The sequence below is a fragment of the Narcine bancroftii genome, chromosome 13 (genome assembly GCF_036971445.1).
Source record: "Narcine bancroftii isolate sNarBan1 chromosome 13, sNarBan1.hap1, whole genome shotgun sequence".
In the NCBI taxonomy this organism is placed as follows: Eukaryota; Metazoa; Chordata; class Chondrichthyes; order Torpediniformes; family Narcinidae; genus Narcine; species Narcine bancroftii.
In genome coordinates, this window is record NC_091481.1 from 38,328,754 (window position 1) to 38,354,893 (window position 26,140).

General features: G+C 43.0%; 1 protein-coding gene across 1 annotated transcript in view; it reads left to right on the top strand.

Moving 5' to 3' along the window:
• dldh (dihydrolipoamide dehydrogenase) overlaps positions 1 to 26,140 on the top strand; it is a 65,822-nt gene that overhangs the window by 33,109 nt on the left and 6,573 nt on the right. Inside the window, exons 9-11 of the mRNA XM_069908207.1 lie at positions 4,773 to 4,963; positions 5,055 to 5,225; positions 13,355 to 13,544. Of these exons, the coding sequence (XP_069764308.1) occupies positions 4,773 to 4,963; positions 5,055 to 5,225; positions 13,355 to 13,544 (552 nt within the window). The remainder of the gene's footprint in view (positions 1 to 4,772; positions 4,964 to 5,054; positions 5,226 to 13,354; positions 13,545 to 26,140) is intronic.

Below are 26,140 nucleotides of genomic sequence, written 5' to 3' on the forward strand. Positions count from 1 at the left end.
TATCAATTTAGGCAAATATTTAGCAAGTCGATTTGCTAACATTTTAGCTATTATTTTATAATCCATATTCAATAAAGAAATAGGTCTATACAAAGACACCTTTAACGGATCTCTCTTTCTTTGGAATTACAGTAATCAGAGCACTGGAACAAGATTCTGTTAACTCATAATGTTCAGTCACTTGTTGTAATACCTCATCAAACACCAAAGATAAATCTTCATAAAAAAACTTTATAAAATTCCACCGAAAACCCGTCATCACCTGGTGACTTGCCATTTCCAACATAGCTGTCTTCATTTCTAGATCTGTAAACAGAGCTTTCAAATCTATAATATCCTCTTCTTCTAATACTGATAACGTTAATGTAGATAAAAAAGAATCAATAGATCCATTATCCGGTCTCCCCTCAGAAGTATATAATTTTTTAGAAAATGAATAAAACTGGTCATTGAATTCCTGAGGTTTATAGGTATCTGTTGAATTCTTTTTAACAACATTAATAACCCGTGAGGTCTGTTCCTTCTTTAACTGCCATGCAAGTACTTTATGTGCCTTCTCACCCCCACTCATAATATCGTTGTTCAGCTCTATTAAGTAAACATTCAAATTGATAAGTCTGTAACGTATTATATCGCAGTTTCAATTTAGTCAAAGCTATTTTCTGATCTTCTGTCACTCTCTTCTGAAATTCCTTCTCCAGTTCATCAATTTGCTTCTCTAATTTAAGACTTTCAGCCATATACCCTTTCTTAACTTTAGTGCTATAACTAATTATTTGCCCTCTTAAGTAAGCTTTTAACGCATCCCATAACACAAAATGACTTTTCACTGAATTAGCATTTTCAGTTAAGAAAAACCAATCTGTTCCTTAACAAAAGTAACAAACTCAGGTTTTTTCAACAACATTGTATTAAATCTCCATCTATAGGATAAACGAACTACCTCTGAACTTTTATAGGAAAAAAATAATAAAGAATGATCTGATATAACTCTACTCTTATATTCTGCCTGCAATACTTTTTCTTGTAAATGTGCCGATATTAAAAAAATATCTATTCTGGAAAATGAATCATGTTGAGAAGAATGAAAAGAAAAATCTTTCTCTGTAAGTTTAACCCTTCTCCAAATATCTACCAAATTTAAATCTTTCATTAAAGCCCCAATTTGTATCGCCATCTTTGATTTCCTAATGTATTTTGGAGATTTATCCATCAAACGATCCAAAACACAATTGAAATTCCCCCACCCCCCACTAAAATATTTTCATTAGCTTGACTTAATGACAAAAAAGTGTCTAAAATAAAGCATTCATCATCCACATTAGGTGCATAGATATTAAGTAAATACCAAAGTTTGTTAAAGATTTTACAGTCCGCTTTTAAAACCCTCCCAGCATTCACCTCCAGAGAATGCAGCTCAAAAGATAAATTCTTATGAACTAAAATCGCTACACCTTTTGCCTTGGAGTCAAATGAAGAAAAAAACACATGACCAACCAATCTCTTTTCAATTTCAAATGCTCTTTTTTTGGTCAAATATATTTCTTGTAAGAAATCAATATCAGTTTTCATTTTCTTAATATAAGCTAAAACTCTCTTTCACCTAATTGGATTATTTAATCCCTGAACATTAAAAGTTGCAAATTTCAAACTAGACATCTTAACAAACTAACAATATAATCATTTAATACAAAAGATCGCTCTCCTGCTAATAAACAAAACTCACTCTCCCTCCCCTAATATTATATAAAAAGTTTATATAAAAAGGAATATAATTAATTTCCCCCCCCCCAAAAAAAAGAGGGAAAAAACCCAAAGGCAGTTACGCCCTAAAAACTGGGTGTGGTAAACCCCACCAGTGGCAGATGATTATCAAAGATTTCAGTGCCATCCACCTCCCCACCCCCAGCCAGAAAAACAATAAATATAATAATACAGTTCAATGTCATAAAAATATTCAACCCAACGACTCCAGTCCCAATGACTGGTTCAGATCTGCAATGTCAATAAGACTATGTGTCGAAGCCTCTTCCCATTTTTCTCATTCTGTCCATTTCCATTTCCATTGGCCCTTCCTTTAGGCGACGACTGCGAGACTCTTCCCTGACCACTTAGATCCGGTAACGAATTAGCAAAAACCAATGCGTCATGATCATTCTCAAAAAAATTGAGATTGATAATTGGCATAAAAAACCTTCAACATAGCAGGGTATCGAAAAGCAAATTTATATCCTTTCCGCCACAACACATCTTTGGCCGAATTAAACTCCTGTCGACGTCTAATAATTTCTTGATTCAAATCTGCATAAAGGAAACCTATTATTCTGGCTCATCATTGGGTTTGACTTTGTCTTCCCTTCTGTACCTCCAACCGCAAAATCATTTCTCGAGATAATTCAGGCACCGAATTAAAACTGCTCGTGATGGCTGTCCTGGTAATGGTTTCTTCCTTAGAGCTCTAAGTGCCCTCTCCAATACTAAACCACCCGGAAAGAACTCTTTACCCAACATCTCGGGGATTCAGTCCTTAAAACATTTTATTGGATCTGCTCCCTCAATATCTTCTGGAAGGCCCACAATTTTTACATTATTTCTCCGACTTTGATTTTCCAGTGAATCAATCTTTTTCAATAAATCTCTCTTCTGGATTCCCCAATCCATAAACAAATCTTCCACTTTCTCTATTTTATCCTTATTACGCACAACTTGCTCTTTACATTCAGAAAAGGCTGTCTCAATTTTTAAAAATTTTCCACTGAAGTAAGGCATTTATTAACATCTCTCTTAAATGTAGATATATCTTCAGACATATTAAACATTGTAGTTGTTACTTGAGTCATTTGTTGAGACATATTATCCATATGATAGACAATCCCTTCCAGAACAGTAAAAATAGAGTTCAATCCAGATTCCAGTGCCACATCTTGAGGTCTACCTTCTACAAACTCCTCCTCCAATTGTTCCTGTGAACTGGCCATTATAGGTAAGTCTTCTTCTTGTTTCACTGTTGTCAGGCCTTTTCCTGTGCGGCTGCGGGACTGTACACCCGACGACGGCACCCGACCACATCGGGGTGCCGCCGGTCAGGCCCCCCCCCCCGCAGACCACAAATGTTCCAGCAAATCGCGGACCCTGGAGGCACTGCGCATGCCCGGCAAGACCAGAGGCTGCGCAGGAGCAGTCTCCAACACCATCCTGCGCGCCCTCAACTCCCCCCTCGGCAGCGCAGGTTCAAGGGCTCTCTTCTCAGTCAGGTCACCCACGCGCCCGACATTGCGAATGCGCGGGTCAACGTCAGCTGATCTCGTTAGCAAGCTGGCGCCATCTTGCAGAGACAAGACCGGCACCGGCGTAATACTCAATCTAGCTGGAGTTCTCTGTGGCTTGGAGGTTCCAGACGGCAACTCCGTGGTTCCAACTGGACAGGTAGGCCTCAGTTCTTCAGCACTTTTAAAAAGTAGTTTTTTACTGTAATTGAGTCTTAGGTTTTTTAATATTAGCTGCCATTATAGACAAATAATGTACTTAGAAGTAAAAATAAAACATTTTTATACTTAAAGTTTAAAAACAGGTGTTTAAAAAAAACTGGCTGAGGAGGATTAGGACCGCACGTCTGCCCTTTACGCCATCTTGCCACGCCCCCCTTTCAGCACCTCTTCAACTGTAATCTTGACTGTTGTCAGCACACTATCATTGATTGTACCCAGTTCCCCACTCATGTCTTGCTCCAAAGTAAAAACCGAGGAGAAGCATTCTATGAGAACCATGACCATCTTCTGTGGCTGAGTTGATTCCAGCGTGGCTTCATTTTTTTTCTGGTTACATATTTCCCTTTATGTACATAAAATCTCTTGGGATTATCCTTAATGTTATCTGCCAGAGCTGTCCACTGTCCTCTTTTCTTGCCCTCCTCATTTTGTTTTTTAGCTTACTCCTCAGTTCCTGAAACTCCTCCTGGTATACTCAACAAGTATTCACAACAGAGGTTGGAAGATCTTTACTGGTGGTGAAATGGGAAGAGAAGAGGAAAGTCGGCTGAGGTGGAGACAGACAATGATTACACAGACATGCAAATGGCTCAATGGCCCACTACTACCTCTGCTACTTGAAGACTGAGTTCAACAGTCATGAGGTTATGTTGGAGCTTTATAAAACTCCTCTCAGACCACACTTGGAGTATTGCATACAGTTCTGGTCGCCTCATTACAGGAAGGGTGTAACTGCTTTGGAGAGGATGCAGAGATTTACCGGTACCTGAATGTTATCTGGATTGGTGAACAAGTCGTATGAAGTATGGTTGATAGATTTGTGGAGCAATGATGAATGAAAGATTGTGAGGGGCTTAGACAGGGTGGACACCCAGCACCTTTCCCATGAGTGTTAGGGGAGATGTCAAAGGCAAGGTTTTTTTTACACAAAAAATAGTGGGTGGCTAGAATCATTGGTGGTGGAGGCTGGTACAATATGTTGCAGGAGAGAACATTCCTGAAAGGATTTTACAAATTCCATTCCGTCTGAACCTTGTGCATTTCAAGTTTCGCAGTCAACCTTTGGTGAGATAAAATCCCCTGCTATGAAACCTTATTTGACCTGGCAAATTTGCTGCTTAATTCCAAGCCAGCTGTGACCAATTCCCCAACCTGCTGATGCCTTTTCAAACGGAGGAGAGTGAGGTGAAGCGGTGTTGTCACTGTGTTCTGCTCAGCCACAGCAATGAATTAGCACGTGCGCTGGCACGAGATGTCAGAGCTGTAATCCTCAGTTGTCTGCAGGGCTCCGTGTGGCAGCGGCTGGGTTCTGAAGTGACAGCTGTTGAGTTCCTGGGACACGTTGGAGGAATCGGGATTGACATGGAGATCTCAAAGAACTTTCAGCGCATTCTTCAGAAACAAGGTCTAAAGTTCAAACTTAACACGAAAGTAACTGCAGCAACAAAGCGACCTGATGGGAAGATTGATGTTGTGTGAGTATGCAGTAAGGGTTGGGTGGTTTTGGACCATGAGGTCATCACTGTAACTCAGATGTTTCTGATTTAGTGTCATGTCTCTCTCCAGCTTTGAGGCTGCCACTGGTGGAAAGGCGGATGTGCTCACATGTGATGTTTTGCTGGTCAGCATTGGGCGGCGGCCTTTTACGGAAAACCTGGGATTGCAGGAGATGGGAATTGAACTTGACAAGAAAGGTCGGATCCAGGTCAACAACCTATTCCAAACAAAGATCCCAAAGTAAGTCCCAAAGTAGTAGTGGTATCACTAACCATACACCAGACAATTCCAGAAACATTGTCTTTAGGAGATCACTGTCTCCCTGAGCTCAAGGTGCTTGAGTAGGTGAGCATGCATTTTCCCATGATGAGTGCAGGGGTTCTTCAGAATTTGGGGTGTTGTTTGAGTGGTCAGTTCAATCACTTGGGCACAAGGTTCAGTAAGTAGGCCCGGTGATCAGCTTCAATGGGTGACAATGTCTTGCTGTTATAAAAACATTAAACGTTGCAGTTCAGCACTGGTCCTTCAGTGACCAATGGAGACCTACTCCACAACAATCTAACCCTTCCCTACTACACACCATAGCCTCTATTTTTTTTGCCCCTATTGTACCAGCCTCCACCACCATCCCCAGCAATGTATTCCAGACACTCACCATTTTCTGTGTATAAAAACATAAGTGGATGTCCTCTGGTGTTTGCTGTTGTCACCTCAGGTAAAAGGAGCTGGCTGTTCACCTCACAATCTTGTATACCTCTATTAAGTCATCTATCAGCCCTCATCACTCCACCGACCTATCAACCATGCTTCATATGACGTTTTCCAATCCAGGCAACATCTTCTAGAAAGCATCTTCATCCTTCCTGTAATGAGGCAACCAGAACTGTACACAATACTCCCAAGTGTAACCTGAGCAGAATTTTATAAAGTTCCAATGTGACCTCATGGCTGTTGAACTCAATCTCCTCGCAGAGCAGGAGTGGGCCATTGAGCCATTTGCTTGTCTATGCAATCTACCTCAGCTGACTTTCTTGTAATCCTCCCAACTCTGTTGTGAATACTTGTTGAGTGAGCCTCCATGGTCCTCTGAGTCAGAAAGTTCCAAAGGTTCACTACCCTTTGGCTGAAGAAATTTCTTCCCAGCTCATCCTGGACTCAAGTCTGTGTCCCTTGTTCTAGAGCTCTGGAAGCTTTGGACGTACCAGAGGACCCCAAAAACTAGCAGCAATAGATATGCACCACAACACAGTTTTTAATTATAATTGAATAAGAAAACAGAATTAAACTTCACCTACTTACTTAATCTACTTAATCCCCCCCTCTAATACTAAGCGCAGGTGTATGTAATGTGTATATAAGCTTAGAAAAGTTATTTGGATCACAGTCCAATCTCATTGGTTGCAGGGAATTCTTGTACTGTGCAAAGAAGTTAGCATTAACAAAGTTCACCAGGCTTTGGTGCTTAACATTTGGTAGTCTTGACAATAAATCTGAAATCTGAGTTTGTACAATCTCACTTTGACCTGCGTGATTTTCTCCAGATGCTCTAATTTCCTCCCACCCTCCAAAATGTATGGGGTTCGTAAGCTAGTTAGGTTTAATTGGATGGCACAGGATTCATGGGCCAGAAGGCATTTCCGCTGTGCTATATCGTTAAAATGTATATCAAAAACCCCTGTTCATACTTCCTCAAAGAACTCCAACAGATTTCTCAAACAAGATAGCCACTGAAGGAAACTGTGCTGACTTTGGCCTATTTTTGCTTTCAACTACCCTGAAACCTCATCCTTAATAATGATCTCTGGAATCTTGCCTACCACTGAAGTCAGGCTAACCAGCCTATAGTTGTCACTCTTAGGAGTGACATTTGCAATTTTTCAGTCCTCTGGTGCCATGCCCAACTCTAGTGATTCTTAAAGGATCATTACCAATGCATTCACAATCTTTTTGGCTAACTTTTTCAAAACTCGGGAGTGAGCAATGGAAGGAAAGCAGAATCTCCCCCCACCCCAAGGAAACCCATGCAGAACACAGGGAGAATGTACAAACTCCTTACAGACAGTCCCTGATGCTGTAACAGCATTGCGCTAACCACCTCACTAATCGTGCCACTCAGGTCATCTGCCTTTTTTTGATCCCTGTTACCACTTGTCCAGTGTCATTTTCCAGCAGTCCACTCTTGCTTCTCCTTTATATTTGCTTAGTTACCTTCTGGTAGTTTTTAAAAGCTACCCAATCCTCCGGCTTCCCACTAATTATGGCAGTACTGCCTGCTCTACCTTTACCTTTTGCTGTTACGCTACCTTTGACTTCTCTTGTCAGCCACAGTTGCCTGAGCTTCCTCTACGTATGTTTCTGCTTCTTTGTGATGAATCACTCCTGCATCTTCCACATTCTTTCCAGAAGCTCCTGGCGTTCATCTTCCCTGCTCAGGTCCCTATCCATCAACTTTGGCCACTTCCTCTTTCATGCCATGGTAGTTATAACACCAACACATCTAACTTTAGCTACTGCCTCGCAAACTGCGGAACGAATTCTATCATATTGCAACAACTGCCTCCTAATCCAATCCAGTTCAATGAACGGCACTGACACCAGAATTTTCCATCTTTTCATCGTGGCTCGACCATCTCGTTGGCTTTCCACAAATTCCTTCTCTTGGGATCCAGCGCAAGTCTAACTTTGAGTGTACCTGGATACTGAGGTCCCTGGTAATCATAATAACACAGCCTTACTTGCATGCCTGTATGTGTTAAACTGTTAAAAATTTAAATTTAAAACTGGTAGAAAATTGCTTCCCACATCCTGACCGCGATTTGGAGACCTACATGTTATTCTGAGACCGTCTCCAATCCATGTGCAGTGCCCCTCCGTGTGTGTGACTGTCGCCAATCCATGCACAGTTCCTGTGTGTGTGTGTTTGACTGTCATCAATCCATGCACAGTTCCTCTGTGTGTGTGTGTGTGTGTGTGTGTGTGTGTGACCGTCACCAATCCATGCACAGTTCCTCTGTGTGTGTGTTTGACTGTCACCAATCCATGCACAGTTCCTGTGTGTGTGTGTGTGTGTGTGTGTGTGTGTGTGTGTGTGTGTGTGTGTGAGAGAGACCGTCACCAATTCCATGCACAGTTCCTGTGTGTGTGTGTGTGTGTGTGTGTTTGAGATCATCATCAATCCATAAACAATTCTTGTGTGTGTGATACTGTCACCAATCCATCAACCGTTCCCTTGTGTGTGTGAGAGACCATCACCAATCCATGGACAATTCATGTGTATACGTGCAAGACCGTCACCAATCCAAGGTCAGTTCCTGTGTATCTGTACAGTATATGACCATCATTAATCCATGTACTTTTCCTGTGTGTGTGTGACTGTCACCAACCCATGGACTGAACCTGACTGTGTGAATGATACCAATCTATGGACAGTTCCTATATTTGTAAGAGAGAGATCGTCACCATCCATGGACAGTTCCAATGTGAGTGTGACCATCAATAAGCTATGGATAGTTGCCACGTATGTATGGTCTCCATCAGCCATCCATGGACTGATCCCCTGTGTTTGTGACTGTCACCATTTTATGGACATTTCCTGCTTGTGTGTGACCATCACTAAGCCATGGATAGCTCCTATGTATGTGTGTGCAAGACCATCACAATCCATGAACATTTCTGTGTGTGTGACTGTGTGTATCGTCCATGGATGATAAAAAGAATATGACAGCCCTACTCAAAATACCTAAACCTTCTAGACTATAGACGACACTTTCCAATTTCAAGACAAGTTATCTTCAAAGAAACATAAGGATGATATTCCAAATTAATATATTATCACTCCAATAACCAAACTTTGTAGATGCAGCTTTATGTAGCTTTAATTTGGTGATATAAATGGATAAACATTTTGCATAACTTTGCATCAAGATTTTCATATTGATGAATAAACAAAGCATTCGGTTATATTTAAAGACATAACGATATAAAACTATAATAAGAGATGATTAAGACGAATTCAAAGAAAAGTATTTTGAGCTCACGTATCTTCCATGGTTCTCCGAAGAATGAAAGCAAGCTCTGAGTCTGCACGGATATTCTGACGTACAACGTCATGGTAACTCTAGTAACACTACACACAATTCTTATTCCTTAAAGGGATAGTCATAGACTTACTAAGAAGCAAAAATATAAGGTTTTAACCTTTACACCTACCTCATAGCTCTCTTTCATTCATGCGCCTGAATAGTGTTCTTTTAAATTTCCCTATTGTACCAGCCTCTACCACCAACACTGGCAATGCACTCCAGGCACCCATTCCTCTTGGTGCAAAAAAAAAATTATTCCTGACATTTCTCCTAAACTTTCCTCACTTCACTTTATACCAGGGGGTCTCAAACTCAATTTACCCGGGGGCGCTGGAGGTAGAGTCTGGGTGAGGCTGGGCCGCATCAGATTTTCCACAAGAAAAGCTCTTACAAAAACATTCCAATGTTATCAAATGTCTTTATTTTTATTTTTTAACACAAAATAAGATGAAAAAATAAATAAATTAACAATTCATAAGAAAAAAAAATCAATCAGTAATAAATAAATAAATAAAATGGAAGTAATAATAATACAGCAGATATAGAAGACTGAAGAAACCATATATAGTTGCTGACTGGAGAAATGTAATTATTATTATTCAGATTCAAATGTCTGTATTAACAGTTCTTTAACCTTTAACTTTCTGAACATGAATGGAACATTGAACATAAACTGTTATGAACATGTCTTCTTCTGCCTACTTCTTACTGCTAGAGATCTGGCAGCGCTTCCTCTCGCATAGCCGAGAGGAAGCTTAAGGGAAGAGGCAGTTGAGACCCTCAGTAGGGCTTGAAGATGCTCGTCAGTAAGTCTGGACCTGTACTTGGACTTATTGAAGTTCAAGGTAGAGAAGAGCTTTTGGCACAAGTATGTGCTCCCAAAAAGACACATGGTCCACTTGAACATTCGGGAAAGCTCAGGGAAGCTGGGGGGGGGGGGGCATTTCTCTCAAAAATTGCCCAAGCTTGTCTGCTTTTCCACTCACCTCCCTGAACTTGGTTTTGAGTTCAGAGTTGCACTGCAGGTCAATGAGCTCCATTTGAAGCACAGGAGGGGCATCTTGCACATCAAAGGAGAAGGGGTCCACAAAAATTTGAAATGTGGCTCTGTGCATCTTGAAGTCTGCAAATCTGTGATCAAATTCCTCCTGTAGCTTCAAAATCACATTCACATACTTCTCACCACTGAATGGTGTGCCAGAATCCATGAGTGCCTTGCATTCTGGGAAATGGCAAAGATTTGTCTGAGAAAGCTGGGCTTTCTATAACATAAGTTTCACAGAGAATGCTCTCACGTTGTCATAGGCAGCACTGACAAGTTGCCCCTGGCCTTGTAACTTCTTGTTCAGTACATTAAGCTCATGTGTAATATCAACAAGAAAAGCTAAGTCCATGAGCCATTTGGGATCACTTAGCACGGGAACAGCAACCCCATCTTTCTCCATGAAGGTTTTCACTTCCGCTCTCAACTCAAAAAACCTCTTCATTATGTTTCCCCTGCTGAGCCAACGTACCTCGGTGAAGTAGAGCACATCCCCATAATCTGACTCCATTTCCTCTAAAAAAGCACGGAAACTTCTGTGCTTTAAGCTCTTGGATCTGATTTGGTTGATGCATTTCATAACGACAGACATCACATTGTCAAACTTCAGGCATTTGCTGCAAAGAGCCTGCTGATGGATAATGCAGTGCAGAGCAATGGCCTCCTCCACACTCTCCTCTTCCAGTTTTTTTTTTAACAAGTGCCACCAGTCCATTTTTCCTCCCTGTCATTGATGGCGCTCCATCGGTTGTTATTCCAACAAACCTCTTTCATGGCAAACCGGCATTCTCAATGGCATCACACAGCTGGTAAAATATCTCCTGAGCGATGGTCTGGCCATGCATTGGAATTACTGTGAGCAACTCCTCTGTGACTTCAAAATTGTCATCAACACCACAAACATAGATTGCGAGCTGGGCAGTGTCGGTGATGTCTGTGGTCTCATCAAGAGCGACTGAGTATACACTGAAACATTTTGTTTTCTCACACAGTTGATCATAAACGTCACTTGACAGGTCAGAAATGCGCTCTGCCACGGTGTTGGCAGAAAGGCTGATGTTGCTAAACTGACCTTTCTTTTCTGGACAGACAATACTTGCAGCCTGTAATATGCACTTTTTGACAAATTCATCTTCTGTGAATGGCTTTCCTGCTTTAACAATCATCTCACTAACCACGTAGCTAGCTTCAACTGCTGCATCATTCTCTTTGGTTGCTTTCTTAAAGAAATCTTGTTGCCTCACTAGACATGTTTTAAGATTAACAACCCGGTTGGCTCTCATCTCCTTGGTATTTTGCATACTCCTCAGCATGTCTAGCTGTGTAATGACGTTTCAAATTGTATTCTTTGTGCAGTGCAACTTTCTCTGTGCAAATAAGACACGTCGGGATACCCCTGTGCTCAACAAAGAAATATTGCACTTCCCACTTTTCCTGAAATTGTCTGTGCTCATCACCAACCTTTCTCTTCACTGCAGGCTTTGAAAAAGACATGTATAATATATATAATTCCACTTGGTGTCACTGTTGCGTTGAAGTTTCAGTGTTTAGCCGATGCGTCTTTTCCGCTTCTTTTTCTGTCCCGCTGAGCAACAACTTCCTGGTTCAGACTGGACGCTGAACCGCGTGAAGCGGGAGCGGCCGTGGAAATTGCGCATGTGCCGCGTGCATATAATGACAAATAGAAAATGCACACAAATATGCTTATATTCGCAATAAGCCCAGCCGATGTCCCGCCCCCGAGAGCAATATATCCCACCGTGATTGGTAGGTTCGTTCAGCTCCGCACACAACACTGAAAAGTGCCAATCATATCAAACTCGCGGGCCGCACTAACATTAAACTTTCATATTAAGGCGGGGCCACAAACTATTGTCCCGAGGGCCGCAGTTGGCCCGCAGGCCGCAAGCTTGAGACCCCTGCTTTATACAGATGTTCTTTGGTATTTGCTGCTCTTGCCCTGGGGGGAAAAAGTGCTGGTTGTCCACCCTATCTATGCCTCTCATTTCCTGTATGTGTGACCATCACCAATCCATGCACAGTTCTGTGTGTCACCATCTATATGTGTGTGTGTGTGTGTGTGTGTGTGTGTGTGTGTGTGTGTGTGTGTGTGCATTTGTATGAGACTGTCACTGAGCCGTGGACCCTTCATCGCCTGCTATCAGCTGTGGGTGATTTTCCATTTGGCCACAATTTTCTGGGATAATGTCTGGGTGAGGTTTGTATCCTTGAAGTACAGATCCATGAAAAATCTGCTGCAGTAATCAAGTGGATAGTGGGCTCTGGTTGAGAAGGAGAATCCATGGGTTCCAGATTGTGCAAAGCAGCTCGCTGTGGCTCAGATCACATTGGAAATGGGAAAGCAGCATCCTGTCAGGCCATGAGATTTCTGGTGTGTTAATTCCTGTCAGGTATCAGGTATGGGAATGCAGTCCAACAGCATCAGAGGGATTTGGAAAGAGACGAACTAGCCTACGGCCTTACGAGCCTGAAAACGCCCAATCTCATTTGATCTCAGGTCATCTCTGGTCGGTACTTGGATAGGAGAAAGAGATGAACTAATTTTCAAACAAATGCCTTGAGTGGGAGGAGCATTTGCGTTGAGGCCAGAGCTTTGTGGCCAATGAACTGTGGATTATAGCTTGAACACATTGACAAAGTGATGGAATATTGAACAAATGTAACATGATGAGAGGGAGACAGGTTCATGAGCAGGTCCGATGGGGGTAGTAATCAATGTGGATTTGGCAAGGGTTTAAAGCCAGTAAGATTGGAAGAGGGGCGAACAGGAATGGAGCAAGCCTCAGTAAAGTGGAAACGATGCCAACTCTCCAATCTTCAAGGGTTCCTTTGTGTGGAAAATAGGATTTTTGTTCATTAATATCAGCCTCAATTACATCAATCTGATAGATTTTAAAATGAAATTAACAAATAATTTCCATCACTTTATTGTTTTTAAATGTTTATTAGCAGGATTGAGACACAATTTAAAAGGTCTTTGACAACGAGAGCTGTCACAAACAACCCCTTTAGGTGAAGGTGCCTAGTGGGTCTTCACCCCTGCAGGGGTCATACGAACAAAGGTGAAAACAAAGCATGGCCCAGGTCAATTTCAGTGTCATTTGCGGATTTCAGTTCCGTGTCCTGTGGTTCAAACCAGGAATCAAGTGTCTTTCCTGTCTGGTGTTGATATATGAAATGTATGGAACTGCCCCATGTTGAGAGTTGCCTCTTCCTTTCCACAGCATCTTTGCCATTGGAGATGTGATTCCAGGCCCTATGCTGGCTCACAAAGCTGAAGATGAGGGGATAATCTGTGTGGAAGGCATGGCTGGAGGAGCTGTTCACATTGACTATAACTGTGTCCCCTCTGTCGTGTACACTCACCCAGAAGTTGCTTGGGTTGGAAAGTCGGAGGAACAACTGAAAGAGGAGGTGATAACCAATAATTCCAAATCTTTAAGAACACCTGTTAATCTGAATTTATATCATTTAATTATATTTTAAAAGATGTAATTGTTTTAATTATTTACATTTATTTCAACTGCTGAGAAAAGCCTTTGATTATCAGTTAGTTGTAAACAATTTTGACGAAGGACCTTGTAGTGGAACAGATTGGACATCAGGAGTTGTGGGACAGAGTTACCTAGCTACGTGGCCTGCTCTTTTTAAATGTATTTATCTAACCATCACTGGCAGGGCCCATCCCTTAATACCCTAGAGGAGATCCTGCTGAAGTTGCTCCCATAGTTTGGGGGATGGGTGCCAGAGTTGGATCCAGTGACACTAAGGACTCGCAATGTGTATCCAGATAAGGGCTGTTCCCTTCACCTACTGTTCTTGTCCTTGATGGACAAGGTTCACAGGCTTGGGAGATGATGTTGAGGCCTCCCAGGTGAGTAGCTTGGTGCAGCCACTCTGCGCTGTTGGTGGAGGGATCTTGGCTTAGTGGGTGGCTGAGGGGCCAGTCAGGCTGCTTTGTTGTCTTAGCAATGGAAAATATATCCTTATCCAGCCCTCCCAAAAGTTTGTACACCCCATTCAAGTTTCCCTTATTTGGTTTTGTACAGGATAGATCTCTGATTCGTCCAATCTTTCCTCACAGCTAAGTTTGTAGCCCAGGCAACCTCCTTATGCTTCTGCACCCTCTCCACTGTACTCTAACCTGCCTGGCACTGTGTGCACCATTCAGGCTGCCCCCCTTACCCCTTTCAACAGGTTTATTGGTCTGATTGCCTACTGTTCTCAATATCATGTTTCCCTACCTGCAGCACCTCCCAAAATGCATTAACTTTTTGGCATTAAATCCCATTCTCTGCCTGAGTGATGCTCCATTTTCATCCTCTTGAAATTGAAAATCTTTTTTCCTGTCAACAAGACACCCAGTTTTTGTTTTGCTGCAACCTTGCTCCTCATGCTCCCTGAGAGAGGAGCTAGCCAAAATAAAATGGAAGGACATTCTAGCTGGGAAGACAACTGGGCAAAAATGGCAGGTATTTCTAGAAATTTTTCACAGGATTCAGAATAGATTCATCCCAAAGAGGAGGAAAGGCTATTCGAAGAGCAAATGGCAGCCATGGCTGACAAAGGAAATCAAGAGCAGTATCAGGTCTAATAGTATAAGATGGCAAAGCAGAGTAGGAGGTTAGAGGAATGGGAGGCCTTTAAAGACCAACAGAGAGAAACTAAGAAAGTCATTCAGGAGGGGAAAATGAAGTACGAGGACAAATTGGCAAGTAATATAAAATGGGATAGCAAAAGCTTCTTCAGATATGTTAAAAGGAAGAAATTGGTTAGGGCCAAAATTGGGCCCTATTAAACAGAGAGAGGTGAAATTATCAATGGGGACATGGAGATGGCTGAGGAATTTAACAATTACTTTGGATCTGTTTTCACCAAGGAGGATATAGGTTATGATCAGAATAGGGGTAGGGGTCAAGCAGTATCGAGGGACTTGGTGAAATTACCGAAGGAAGCAGAGAATTTGATGGATATTCAGATCCAGAAGCAGGTGGTTGTGAGCAAATTGTTAAAACTGAGGCCTGATAAGTCCCCTGGGCCTGATGGGCTGCATCCCAGGGTGCTTAGAGAGATTGCTCTGGAAATTGTGGAAGTACTAGTTGACATTTTCCAAAGTTTTTTAGATTCCGGGGAAGTGCCTGCAGACTGGAAAGTGGCTGATGGAGTACCACTTTTTAAGAAGGGAGGGAGAGAGAATACGGGAAATTATAGACCAGTCAGCCTGACGTTGGTTGTGGGGAAGATATTGGAATCCATCATTAAAAGAGAATTAGCAGAACACGTAGGAAGGAATAATAGTATCGGTGCTGGTCAGCATGGGTTCCTTAAAGGGAAATCTTGCTTGACTAATCTCCTGGAATTTTTCGAGGATGTAACAAGGAGGGTGGACTTGGGAGAGCCAGTGGATGTGGTGTACTTGGAAAGCTTTCAATAAAGTCCCACACAGGAGGCTAGGTTGCAAAATCAAGGAACATGGGTAGGGTGCTGTCATGGACAGATAATTGCTTGAGAAATAGGAAACAAAGGGTTGGGATAAACGGGTCATTTTCTGAATGGCAGGATGTGACAAGTGGGGTCCCGCAGGGGTCGGTGTTGGGCCCTCAGTTATTTATCATTTATGTAAATGATTTGGATGAGGGGATAAATAACTACATATGCAAATTCACAGATGACTCTAAACTGGGTGGTGGTGTAAAGTGTGAGGGGGATGTCAGGAAATTGCAAGGGGACTTGGACAGGTTAGGGGAGTGGGCAGAAAGATGGCAGATGAAGTTTAATGTGAGTAAATGCGAGGTTGTCCATTTTGGAGGCAGAAACAAGAAAGCAGAATATTATTTAAATGGAGTTAAGATAGGGAGTGAGGTAATGCAAAGGGATCTGGGCATACTTGTTCACCAGTCATTGAAAACTAGCATGCAGGTTCAGCAAGTGGTGAAGAAGGCGAATGGTATATTGGCTTTCATAAAGAGGGGATTGGAGTATAGGAGTAGAGAAGCCCTCCTGCAGTTTTACAGGGCCATGGTGAGACATCACCTGGAGTATTACGTCCAGTTTTGGTCCCCATATTTAAGAAAGGACATACTTGCTATAAAGGGAGTGCAGCGCAGGTTTACAAGGTTAGTTCCCGGGATGGCAGGATTGTCATACGTGGATAGGTTAGAAAGACTTGGACTATATGTGATGGAGTTTAGAAGGATGAAGGGAGACAAGATTGAGGCATTTAGGATTATCAAAGGGCTTGACAGGGTGAAGTCAGAGCACATGATCCCAATGATGGGTGAGACTAGGACTAGAGGGCATTTAAGACAGAAATGAGGAGAAAGTTTTTTACCCAGAGAGTTGTGGGTCTGTGGAATACATTGCCGCAGAGGGTAGTGGGGGCGGATTCGTTGGATGGATTTAAGAGAGAGTTGGATAAGGCTCTTTTGGGCAGGGGAGTTAAGGGTTATGGGGATAAGGCTGGGATTGGTTATTGAAAGGGAAAGATCAGCCATGATCCGATAACTAGCGGTGCTGGCTCGAAGGGCCAGTTGGCCTACTCCAGTACCTATTGTCTATTTTCTGTGCTTATCTAAATCATAACTATATGCTCCCAAAGGCATCCCGCAGGAAGTGATCCCAGCTCTCCGATATCCCTTATCTCTATGATCCTGTCAGTATTTCTCCAAGCTCGTTGACCTCCTGCCACACACCTCCAGCCCACCCACCGGGCACTAACCTCAGACGCTCTCTACGTGTTCTCCTAGTGACAGTGTGTCAGGGACCGGTGGAACTGGGAGCGGGGTTTTTTATATTTTATTTTTTCTTTTATAAATATACATAGTATATTCTTCAATATCACAATATATTAAAATTTTTCATACAAAAAAACAAAAGAAAAACCCCTTCCTACAAAATATAAATCCACACACCATCAGAGCTCACATTTATACTATCCATAAAAACCTCATGACTTAAAAAGTCTATGTTATAACAGCATTTGGCTAATGATCATTATTAATTATTGGGCCCTAATGTGGCTGCAAACCTTGACAAACATGTCATATTTGTTTTGTAGAGTATATGTAATTGGTATTCAACTATTTATCTCTACAGACCATCACGCTGTGAGTTAGGGAGAGTCAGACTTCCAAGTGATTGCAATACACTTCTTAGCCACTGCTAAAGTACTTCGACAAAATAAACTTGGAATTACCCAAAATATAAAGCTCTGGGTCGTCCGTGAATGTCACCCCTGTTATCCTTGTTAATGTTTCTGCAATACCCTGCCAAAAAGGCTTCACCGTTACACATGACCACATAGCATGTAAAAACATTCCTGTTTTGATCCCACATCTAAAACACCTCTCTGGTATTTCAGATTCTGACTTTTGTAGCTTCTGTGGTGTAAAATGTAATTGGTATAGGAACTTGTACTGAACCAATCCATACCTTGCATTTATAATTGATGACATGCCATCCAAACACCAGCCAGACCAACATCTTTCTGATATTACAACTCCTTTGTAAACCTGGTTTTGCATTTTCAATCTGAAGAACATAGTATTTCCCAGCCAGATCGTTCACTCCATCTCACTAATTTCAGATGGGAGCAACACTAGCACCCATCTTTCTCTCAAGAATGAACTTAGCTGGAGAAAACAGTTCCATTAGCTACTCCATATTTCTGTTTTAGTTGATCAGAAGAGAAGGGTCCCCTCTGCATAGCAGTCTTCAATGTTTCTTATTCCTTGTCTTACCAGGAGTTTAATATTCTGCTACCTATAGTCAGAGGTAACAAACACATTCTTACATAATGATATCCCTGCTTCTTTCCAATACACTCATTGATTTCTTGCCATACTTTGTTGATATTGACTTAACACTCCACATAGATAAAATCCTTTGCTGCCCCCTCTTTCATTGAGTATAATCCCATTCGAATCCATCAACTCTTGATGTTGTATTCCTTAAAAAAATAGACTAAACCCTCCCTACCCCTAATCCTCTATTTTCCTTCCATCCATGTTCCTACATAAGAGCCTTTTAAATGCCCCTAATGTTTCAGCCTCCACCACCATCCCTGGCAAGGCATTTCAGGCACCTACAACTCTCAGTGTAAAACAACTTACCCCTGATGTCTCCCCTAAACTTCCCTCCCTTCATCTCTGTTTACTATTACTACGTACCAAAAAGAGTCCCAGCTCTTAAACCTGCCTCATAAGACATTTTTCAATCCAGGCAACATCCTGGGAAATTTTCTCTGCCCCCTCCCCATCCTTCTATAATGAGGTGACCAGAACTGAACACAATATTCTAAGTATGGTCTCACCAGAGATTTGTAGAACCATAGAACACCTCTGCAGAGAAAGCAGGCCCTCTCGTCTGTGCTGACCATCATTCTGCTAGTCCCATTAACCTACTCCCATTCCATAACCCTCCAGCCTTCTCCCATCCATGTATTTATCCAATTTATTCCAAAAACTCAAGATCGAGTCCGTATTCACCACATCAGATGGTAGCTCATTCCACACTCCCACCATTTTCTGAACTTTCCCCCAATGTTCCCCCTAAACCTTTCCCCTTTCAGCTTAAAACTATGACCTCTTGTATTTATCTCCCCCTATCTAAGTGAAAAAAGCCTCCTCACATCCACTCTGTCTATACCTCTCATAATCTTGTAAACCTCTATCAAATCTCCCCTCATTCTTCCAAGGAATAAAGTCCTAACCTGTTTAATATTTCCCTGTAACTCAACTCCTGAAGACCCGGCAACATCTTAGTAAATCTTCTCTGCACTCTTTCAATCTTATTGATATCCTTCCTATAGTTTGGTGCCCAGAACTGCACAAAATATTCCAATTTGGCCTCACCAATGTCTTAAACAACTTCAACGAAATATCCCAACCCCTCTACTCAACACTTTCATGTTTAAACCCTAAGATCGCCAAAGCCGTTCTTTATAATCCTGTCCACCTGAGATGCCACCTTCAGGGAACAATATATTTGTATTCCCAGATCTCTCTGCTTCTCCGCACTCCTCAATGCCTTATCATTAACTGTATATCTCCTACTTTGGTTTGCCCTTCCAAAATGAATCTCCTCACTTATCTGCATTAAACTCCATTTGCCATTTCCTGGCCCATTCTCCTAGTGGGTCCAGATCCCTCTGCAAGCTTTGAGAATCTTCCTCGCTGTCCACAGCCCCTCCTATCTTCGTGTCATCAGCAAACTTGATCCAATTCACCACATTATCATTGATATAGGTGACAAACAACAATGGTCATGTTACGAGCCCAAAGGACCCCAAAACCCAGCAGCAATAGACTTTCACCAAGACAAGTGGTTTTCAAAACAGAAGTTATTTTTAATCAACTTCAAACATGAAAATAGAATCAAACTTTAACTTATCTCTATAACCATATAACCGTTTACAGCACGGAAACAGGCCATGTCGGCCCTTCAAGTCCGTACCAGTTCACTTGAACAACTCCACTAGCTCCTCCACAAACTCCTGAGGAAGTAGAGGCTTTCTTCATGATGCCATTGGTGTGTTGGTTCCAGGAAAAATCTTACAAGATAGTGAATCCCAAGAACCTACATTTGCTCATCCTCTCCACCTCTGATCCCCCATGATGAATTTTTTCCTGCAGCATTTCTATTACCCCTTACTGAACTAATAAAAGGATCCGATACATCCGTGTCCAGAAGACCATTAACATCAATCCATAACATTTATTTTGTGACCTTTTCAACCATTGACTGTGGAAATAATGGTTGAAAGGCATTCACCCTTTTTTCCACATGTTCCTATCTTGTTTGCAAACCCCATAATAAGAATGCCAAGTTTTGATTTTGCCCCGCTGCACACCAAGATATTGTACTTCCACACCGACATAGGTTTCTGTTCACCCACCTGACTTATGAGACTCATTGCATTTAGGTACACAACAATAATAGTTTTTTTTTTCCAGTGTTCTGCAACATCTATTTGTTCTGAATTCCAAGCACTATACTTATACTAAACCATACTCTATACTAACCCAAATTAGCCCCCTACTAATTCTATGCACACGTGTATGCAACGTGTGTGTAAATTCAAGAAAAGTTCTTTGATTCACAGTTTAATCTCACTTCTCCTTCTTCCAAGTTTTCTGGACGCAGGCAATTCTTAGACTGTGCACAGAATTCAACATGTATAAAATTCACCAGGCTTTGATGCTTGAAAGATAAATGTTTACCGCTCAGGAAGGTTCTTGTAGGGTTTGCAGAGAGAGATTTGTTGTTCCAGGATTTCCACAATTGAGGTACCACCATTAGTCACCTCAAGGTCTCGCTGATGAAACTTGCCCCATCAGGGTTTTCCAGGTGGTAACCTCTTTCTTTCAGGTTACCACAGAGCTCCTTCTGTACCTCTTATTCCAAGAGATAGCATTTCCAGCCATCCACTGCTTTTCGAACTTTTCATCAGTTCTTCCTGGATTGCACTTTTCAGTGTCCCAAACATACTGACTGAGAGAGCTTGTGACCTCTCCTTCACTCTCTCTCCAACTGAAACTCCAGTGATTCATGTGACTTGCAAAATCCCCACCTTCTTCAGCAAACAACAGGAATTCTTACTTCTGCTCCCATCTGTTGTTATTAGATAAACAAAACCCAGAAGTGACCTTTCTGTGAGAACTTTGCAGAGAGGGTACTTAGACAGTCTGACTCCAGCAAGACAATGGTCAAGCATATTATGAGCCATTAGTACCTACTGGTGAAATAACAGAGATCCTGCAATGTGAATTCTTCAGTCTTTCAAATAAGATCTGTTTTAAAATGTGTGTGTGTGTGTAACCTACTCTAAATCTTACAAATTCTCCCCAAATGTTACCAAATTCTCCCAAAATATTATAATCATTACAGTCCCAGTACCAATCCCTGAGGCACCCCACTCGTCACAGGCGTCTAGTCTGAGAAGCATCATCCACCATCTCTCTGAATTTTCCCACACAGTCAGTTTCCAATCCAGTTTACAACTTCTCCACAGACTAACCTCCTGCGTGGGACCTTGTCAAATGCCTTCCTAAAGTCCACGTAGACAACATCCACAGCCTTTCCTTTATCTCCCTCCTTGGTAACCTTCTCGAAAATCTCCACGACCTACATGCACAAAGCCATGCTGACTGTCCTTAATCAGCCCGTGACTGTCCAAATACCCTTATATCCTGTCTCTCAGAACTCCTTCCAATAATTTACCTACTACTGACGTCAGGCTCATTGGCCTAGAATTACCTGATTTATTTTTGGAGCTTTTTTTAAATAATGGAACAACCTGAGCTACCCTCCAATCCCCCTCACCTGTGGCTAAGGACAATTTGAATATATCTGCCAGGGCCCCTGCAATTTCTACACTAGTCTCCCACAAGGTCTGAGAGAATATCATATTCGGCCCGGGGGATTTATCTACCTTTATTCACTGTAAGGCAGCAAGCACCTCCTCCTCCTTAATCACGATATATTCCATGACCCTTCTGTTTGTTTCCCTTCCTTATGCACTTTGCCAGTTTCCTGTGTAAATACTGATGCAAAAAACAAAATTGTTTAAGATCTCCCCCATTACGTGAGGCTCCACACATGGTGACCACTCTGATCCTCGACAGGATGAATTTTGTCCATTATTATCCTTTTACTGATAATATATTTGTCCAGAGAAGAAACAAGCCTTCCGTCACGCATGCAGCCATCTTCAGCGCAAACTCCAGGAGATCCAAAATGAGTGGTGGACTAGCCTCGCCAAACGAACCCAGCTCAGCGCGGACATTGGCAAATTCAGGGGTTTCTACGAGGCTCTAAAGGCTGTGTACGGCCCCTCACCCCAAGTCCAAACCCCGCTGCGCAGCTCAGACGGCAAAGTCCTCCTCAGCGACAAGATCTCCATCCTCAACCGATGGTCAGAACACTTCCAATCTCTTTTCAGTGCCAACCGCTCAGTCCAAGATTCTGCCTTGCTCCAGCTCTCTCAACAGCCCCTAAGGCTAGAGCTGGATAAGGTCCTCACCCTGGATGAGACATATAAGGCAATCGAACAACTGAAAAGTGGCAAAGCAGCAGGTATGGATGGAATCCCCCCAGAGGTCTGGAAGGCTGGCGGCAAAACTCTGCATGCCAAACTGCATGAGTTTTTCAAGCTTTGTTGGGACCAAGGAAAACTGCCTCAGGATCTTTGTGATGCCACCATCATCACCCTGTACAAAAACAAAGGCGAGAAATCAGACTGCTCAAACTACAGGGGAATCACGTTGCTCTCCATTGCAGGCAAAATCTTCGCTAGGATTCTACTAAATAGAATAATACCTAGTGTCGCCGAGAATATTCTCCCAGAATCACAGAGCGGCTTTCGCGCAAACAGAGGAACTACTGACATGGTCTTTGCCCTCAGACAGCTCCAAGAAAAGTGCAGAGAACAAAACAAAGGACTCTACATCACCTTTGTTGACCTCACCAAAGCCTTCGACACCGTGAGCAGGAAAGGGCTTTGGCAAATACTAGAGCGCATCGGATGTCCCCCAAAGTTCCTCAACATGATTATCCAACTGCACGAAAACCAACAAGGTCGGGTCAGATACAGCAATGAGCTCTCTGAACCCTCCATTAACAATGGCGTGAAGCAAGGCTGTGTTCTCGCACCAACCCTCTTTTCAATCTTCTTCAGCATGATGCTGAACCAAGCCATGAAAGACCCCAACAATGAAGACGCTGTTTACATCCGGTACCGCACGGATGGCAGTCTCTTCAATCTGAGGCGCCTGCAAGCTCACACCAAGACACAAGAGAAACTTGTCCGTGAACTACTCTTTGCAGACGATGCCGCTTTAGTTGCCCATTCAGAGCCAGCTCTTCAGCGCTTGACGTCCTGCTTTGCGGAAACTGCCAAAATGTTTGGCCTGGAAGTCAGCCTGAAGAAAACTGAGGTCCTCCATCAGCCAGCTCCCCACCATGACTACCAGCCCCCCCACATCTCCATCGGGCACACAAAACTCAAAACGGTCAACCAGTTTACCTATCTCGGCTGCACCATTTCATCAGATGCAAGGATCGACAATGAGATAGACAACAGACTCGCCAAGGTATATAGCGCCTTTGGAAGACTACACAAAAGAGTCTGGAAAAACAACCAACTGAAAAACCTCACAAAGATAAGCGTATACAGAGCCGTTGTCATACCCACACTCCTGTTCGGCTCCGAATCATGGGTCCTCTACCTGCATCACCTACGGCTCCTAGAACGCTTCCACCAGCGTTGTCTCCGCTCCATCCTCAACATCCATTGGAGCGCTTTCATCCCTAACGTCGAAGTACTCGAGATGGCAGAGGTCGACAGCATCGAGTCCACCCTGCTGAAGATCCAGCTGTGCTGGATGGGTCACGTCTCCAGAATGGAGGACCATCGCCTTCCCAAGATCGTGTTATATGGCGAGCTCTCCACTGGCCACCGTGACAGAGGTGCACCAAAGAAAAGGTACAAGGACTGCCTAAAGAAATCTCTTGGTGCCTGCCACATTGACCACCGCCAGTGGGCTGATATCGCCTCAAACCGTGCATCTTGGCGCCTCACAGTTTGGCGGGCAGCAACCTCCTTCGAAGAAGACCGCAGAGCCCACCTCACTGACAAAAGGAAAAGGAGGAAAAACCCAACACCCAACCCCAACCAACCAATTTTCCCCTGCAGCCGCTGCAACCGTGTCTGCCTGTCCCACATCGGACTTGTCAGCCACAAACGAGCCTGCAGCTGACGTGGACTTTTACCCCCTCCATAAATCTTCGTCCGCGAAGCCAAGCCAAAGAAAAAGAATTTGTAGAAACCTTGGGTTTACCTTCACATTATCTGTCAGAGCAACCTCATGTCTCTTTTTGCCTTCCCAATTTCCTCCTTGAGTATTTTCTTGCATTTTCTGGATTCTTCCAAGTACCTCATTAGCTCCTTGTTACCTATACTCACTATACACCTTAACCAGATCACCAATATCCCTTGAAAACCATGTTTCCCTATGCCTGTTAATTTTGCCTTTAACCCTAACAGGAACATGCAAACCCTGCATTCTCAAAAATTTGCCTTTGAAGGCCATCCACTCACTTAACTCATCTTTGTCAGGAAACAACATATCCCAATTCACGCTCCCTAGATCTTTTCTCCTTTCCACAAAATTCGCCTTCCTCCAACATGAGGGCCAGACCTATCCTTCTCCAAAATAAACTTGAAGGTAATGACATTCTGGTCACTGGACCCAAAATGTTCACCTACACCTACTCTGTCACCTGACCTGTCTGGTTCCCTAATGGAAGATCAAGTACTGCATTTCCCTCATTGGTACCTCGATATATTGATTTAGAAAACTTCCCTGAACATATTTGACAAACTCCAAGCCTCCCAGCCCTTTCACAGTATGGCAGTCAATATTTGGAAAGTTTTAATCTGTCACAACTTTCTGCTATCTCTCTACAGATTTGCCTACATTTGGTTTATTTGTCCTTCTTATCCATAAATCTGACCCTTTTTTATAGCCATGATACTATCCCTGACCAGTAATGTTGTTCCCCTCCCCCCCCCCGCCCCCACTCCCAACCTATAACTTTTAGAAGCATTGAAGAATGAGGGGTATAGATAAATGGAAGCAGGCAATTTCCACTGAGGTTGGGTGACAAGAACTAGAGGTTAAGAGTGAAAGGTGAAATGTTTAAAGGGAACACTAAGGGGAACTTCTTCACACAGAGAATGGTGAGAGTGTGTATTTGAAGAGGCGAATGTGGGCTCGATTTTGACATTTAGGAAAATTTGGATAGGTACCTGGATGGGAGAGGAGGGATATGGTGCAAATGCAGGTCATTGGGACGAGACGGTATAATAGATCGACACAGACCAGATGGGCCGAAGGAACTGATTCTGTGTTTAATGCACAAAAATGTTAAAGAAGCTCAGTTGGGCCCTGCAGCAATTCCAGGGAGGCAAAGATATATATTTAATGTTTAGAGCCTGGGCCCTTTGTCAGAGTATGAGCAAAAAGCAGGCAGGTGCATGAATGAAAAGATAGGGAGGGGTGGGAAGTAGAGGCACGTGAAAGAGGCAGGCCAAAGTGCAAGAGGCCAAAGTTGGAGGTGGATAGGAAGGCAAGAGAGAAGAGCTGATCGGGGAGAGGCAGAGGAGACATAGGGATAAGGCAAGAGAGAGATGGGGTGGGGCTAATGGAAACCAGAGAGGTTGATGTTCATGCCATTGGGTTGGTGGCTGGTCTCAATTGGGCAGTGCATGAGACCTTGTACAGACATTATCAACATGGAAATAGGGTGGGGAATTAAAATGGGAAGATCCTCACTATTACAGCGTACAGAGTGAAGGTGCTCAACAAATCGAACTTCCAGTCTGCATACAGTTTTTCCGATGTAGAGAATGCCACAACCGGAGCACGGGATCCAGTAGACGACCCCTGCAGATTCACAGGTGAAGTGATGCTTCACTTGGAAGGACTGTATGGGGGCCTGAATGGTTGTGAGGGAGGCTGTGAGCATCTACCGACTTTCTTGTTTCACGCCTCTTGTGTTCTAGGGTTCTGTGGAAAATGTTTCCCCTCATGTCCCTTTCAAATGTTTTCCCTCTTACCTGGAAACTATGCCCTCAAGCTTTTTTTAATTTAGACATGCATGCATTTCCAACCCATGAGCCCGTGCTGCCCGATTACATCCAGTTAACCTACAATATCTGGTGTATTTTGAACGGTGGGAGGAAACTGGAGGATACCCACACAGACACAGGGAGAACGTACAAACTCCTCACAGACAGCGCGGGGATTTGAGCCCCGGTCCCAACCGCTGGGGCTGTAATAGTGTTGTGTTAAGCACTATGCCAGCTGTGCTGCCTGGGTAGTGGGATGTGGCACGGTTGGCAGAGCAACACAGTGCTATTACAGCTATTCTCATGGTTTTGTCAACCTCCACCTGTTCTGTAAATCTGTAGAGCAGATAGAGAGGCCCAGTCTATGCTACCTCTTCCT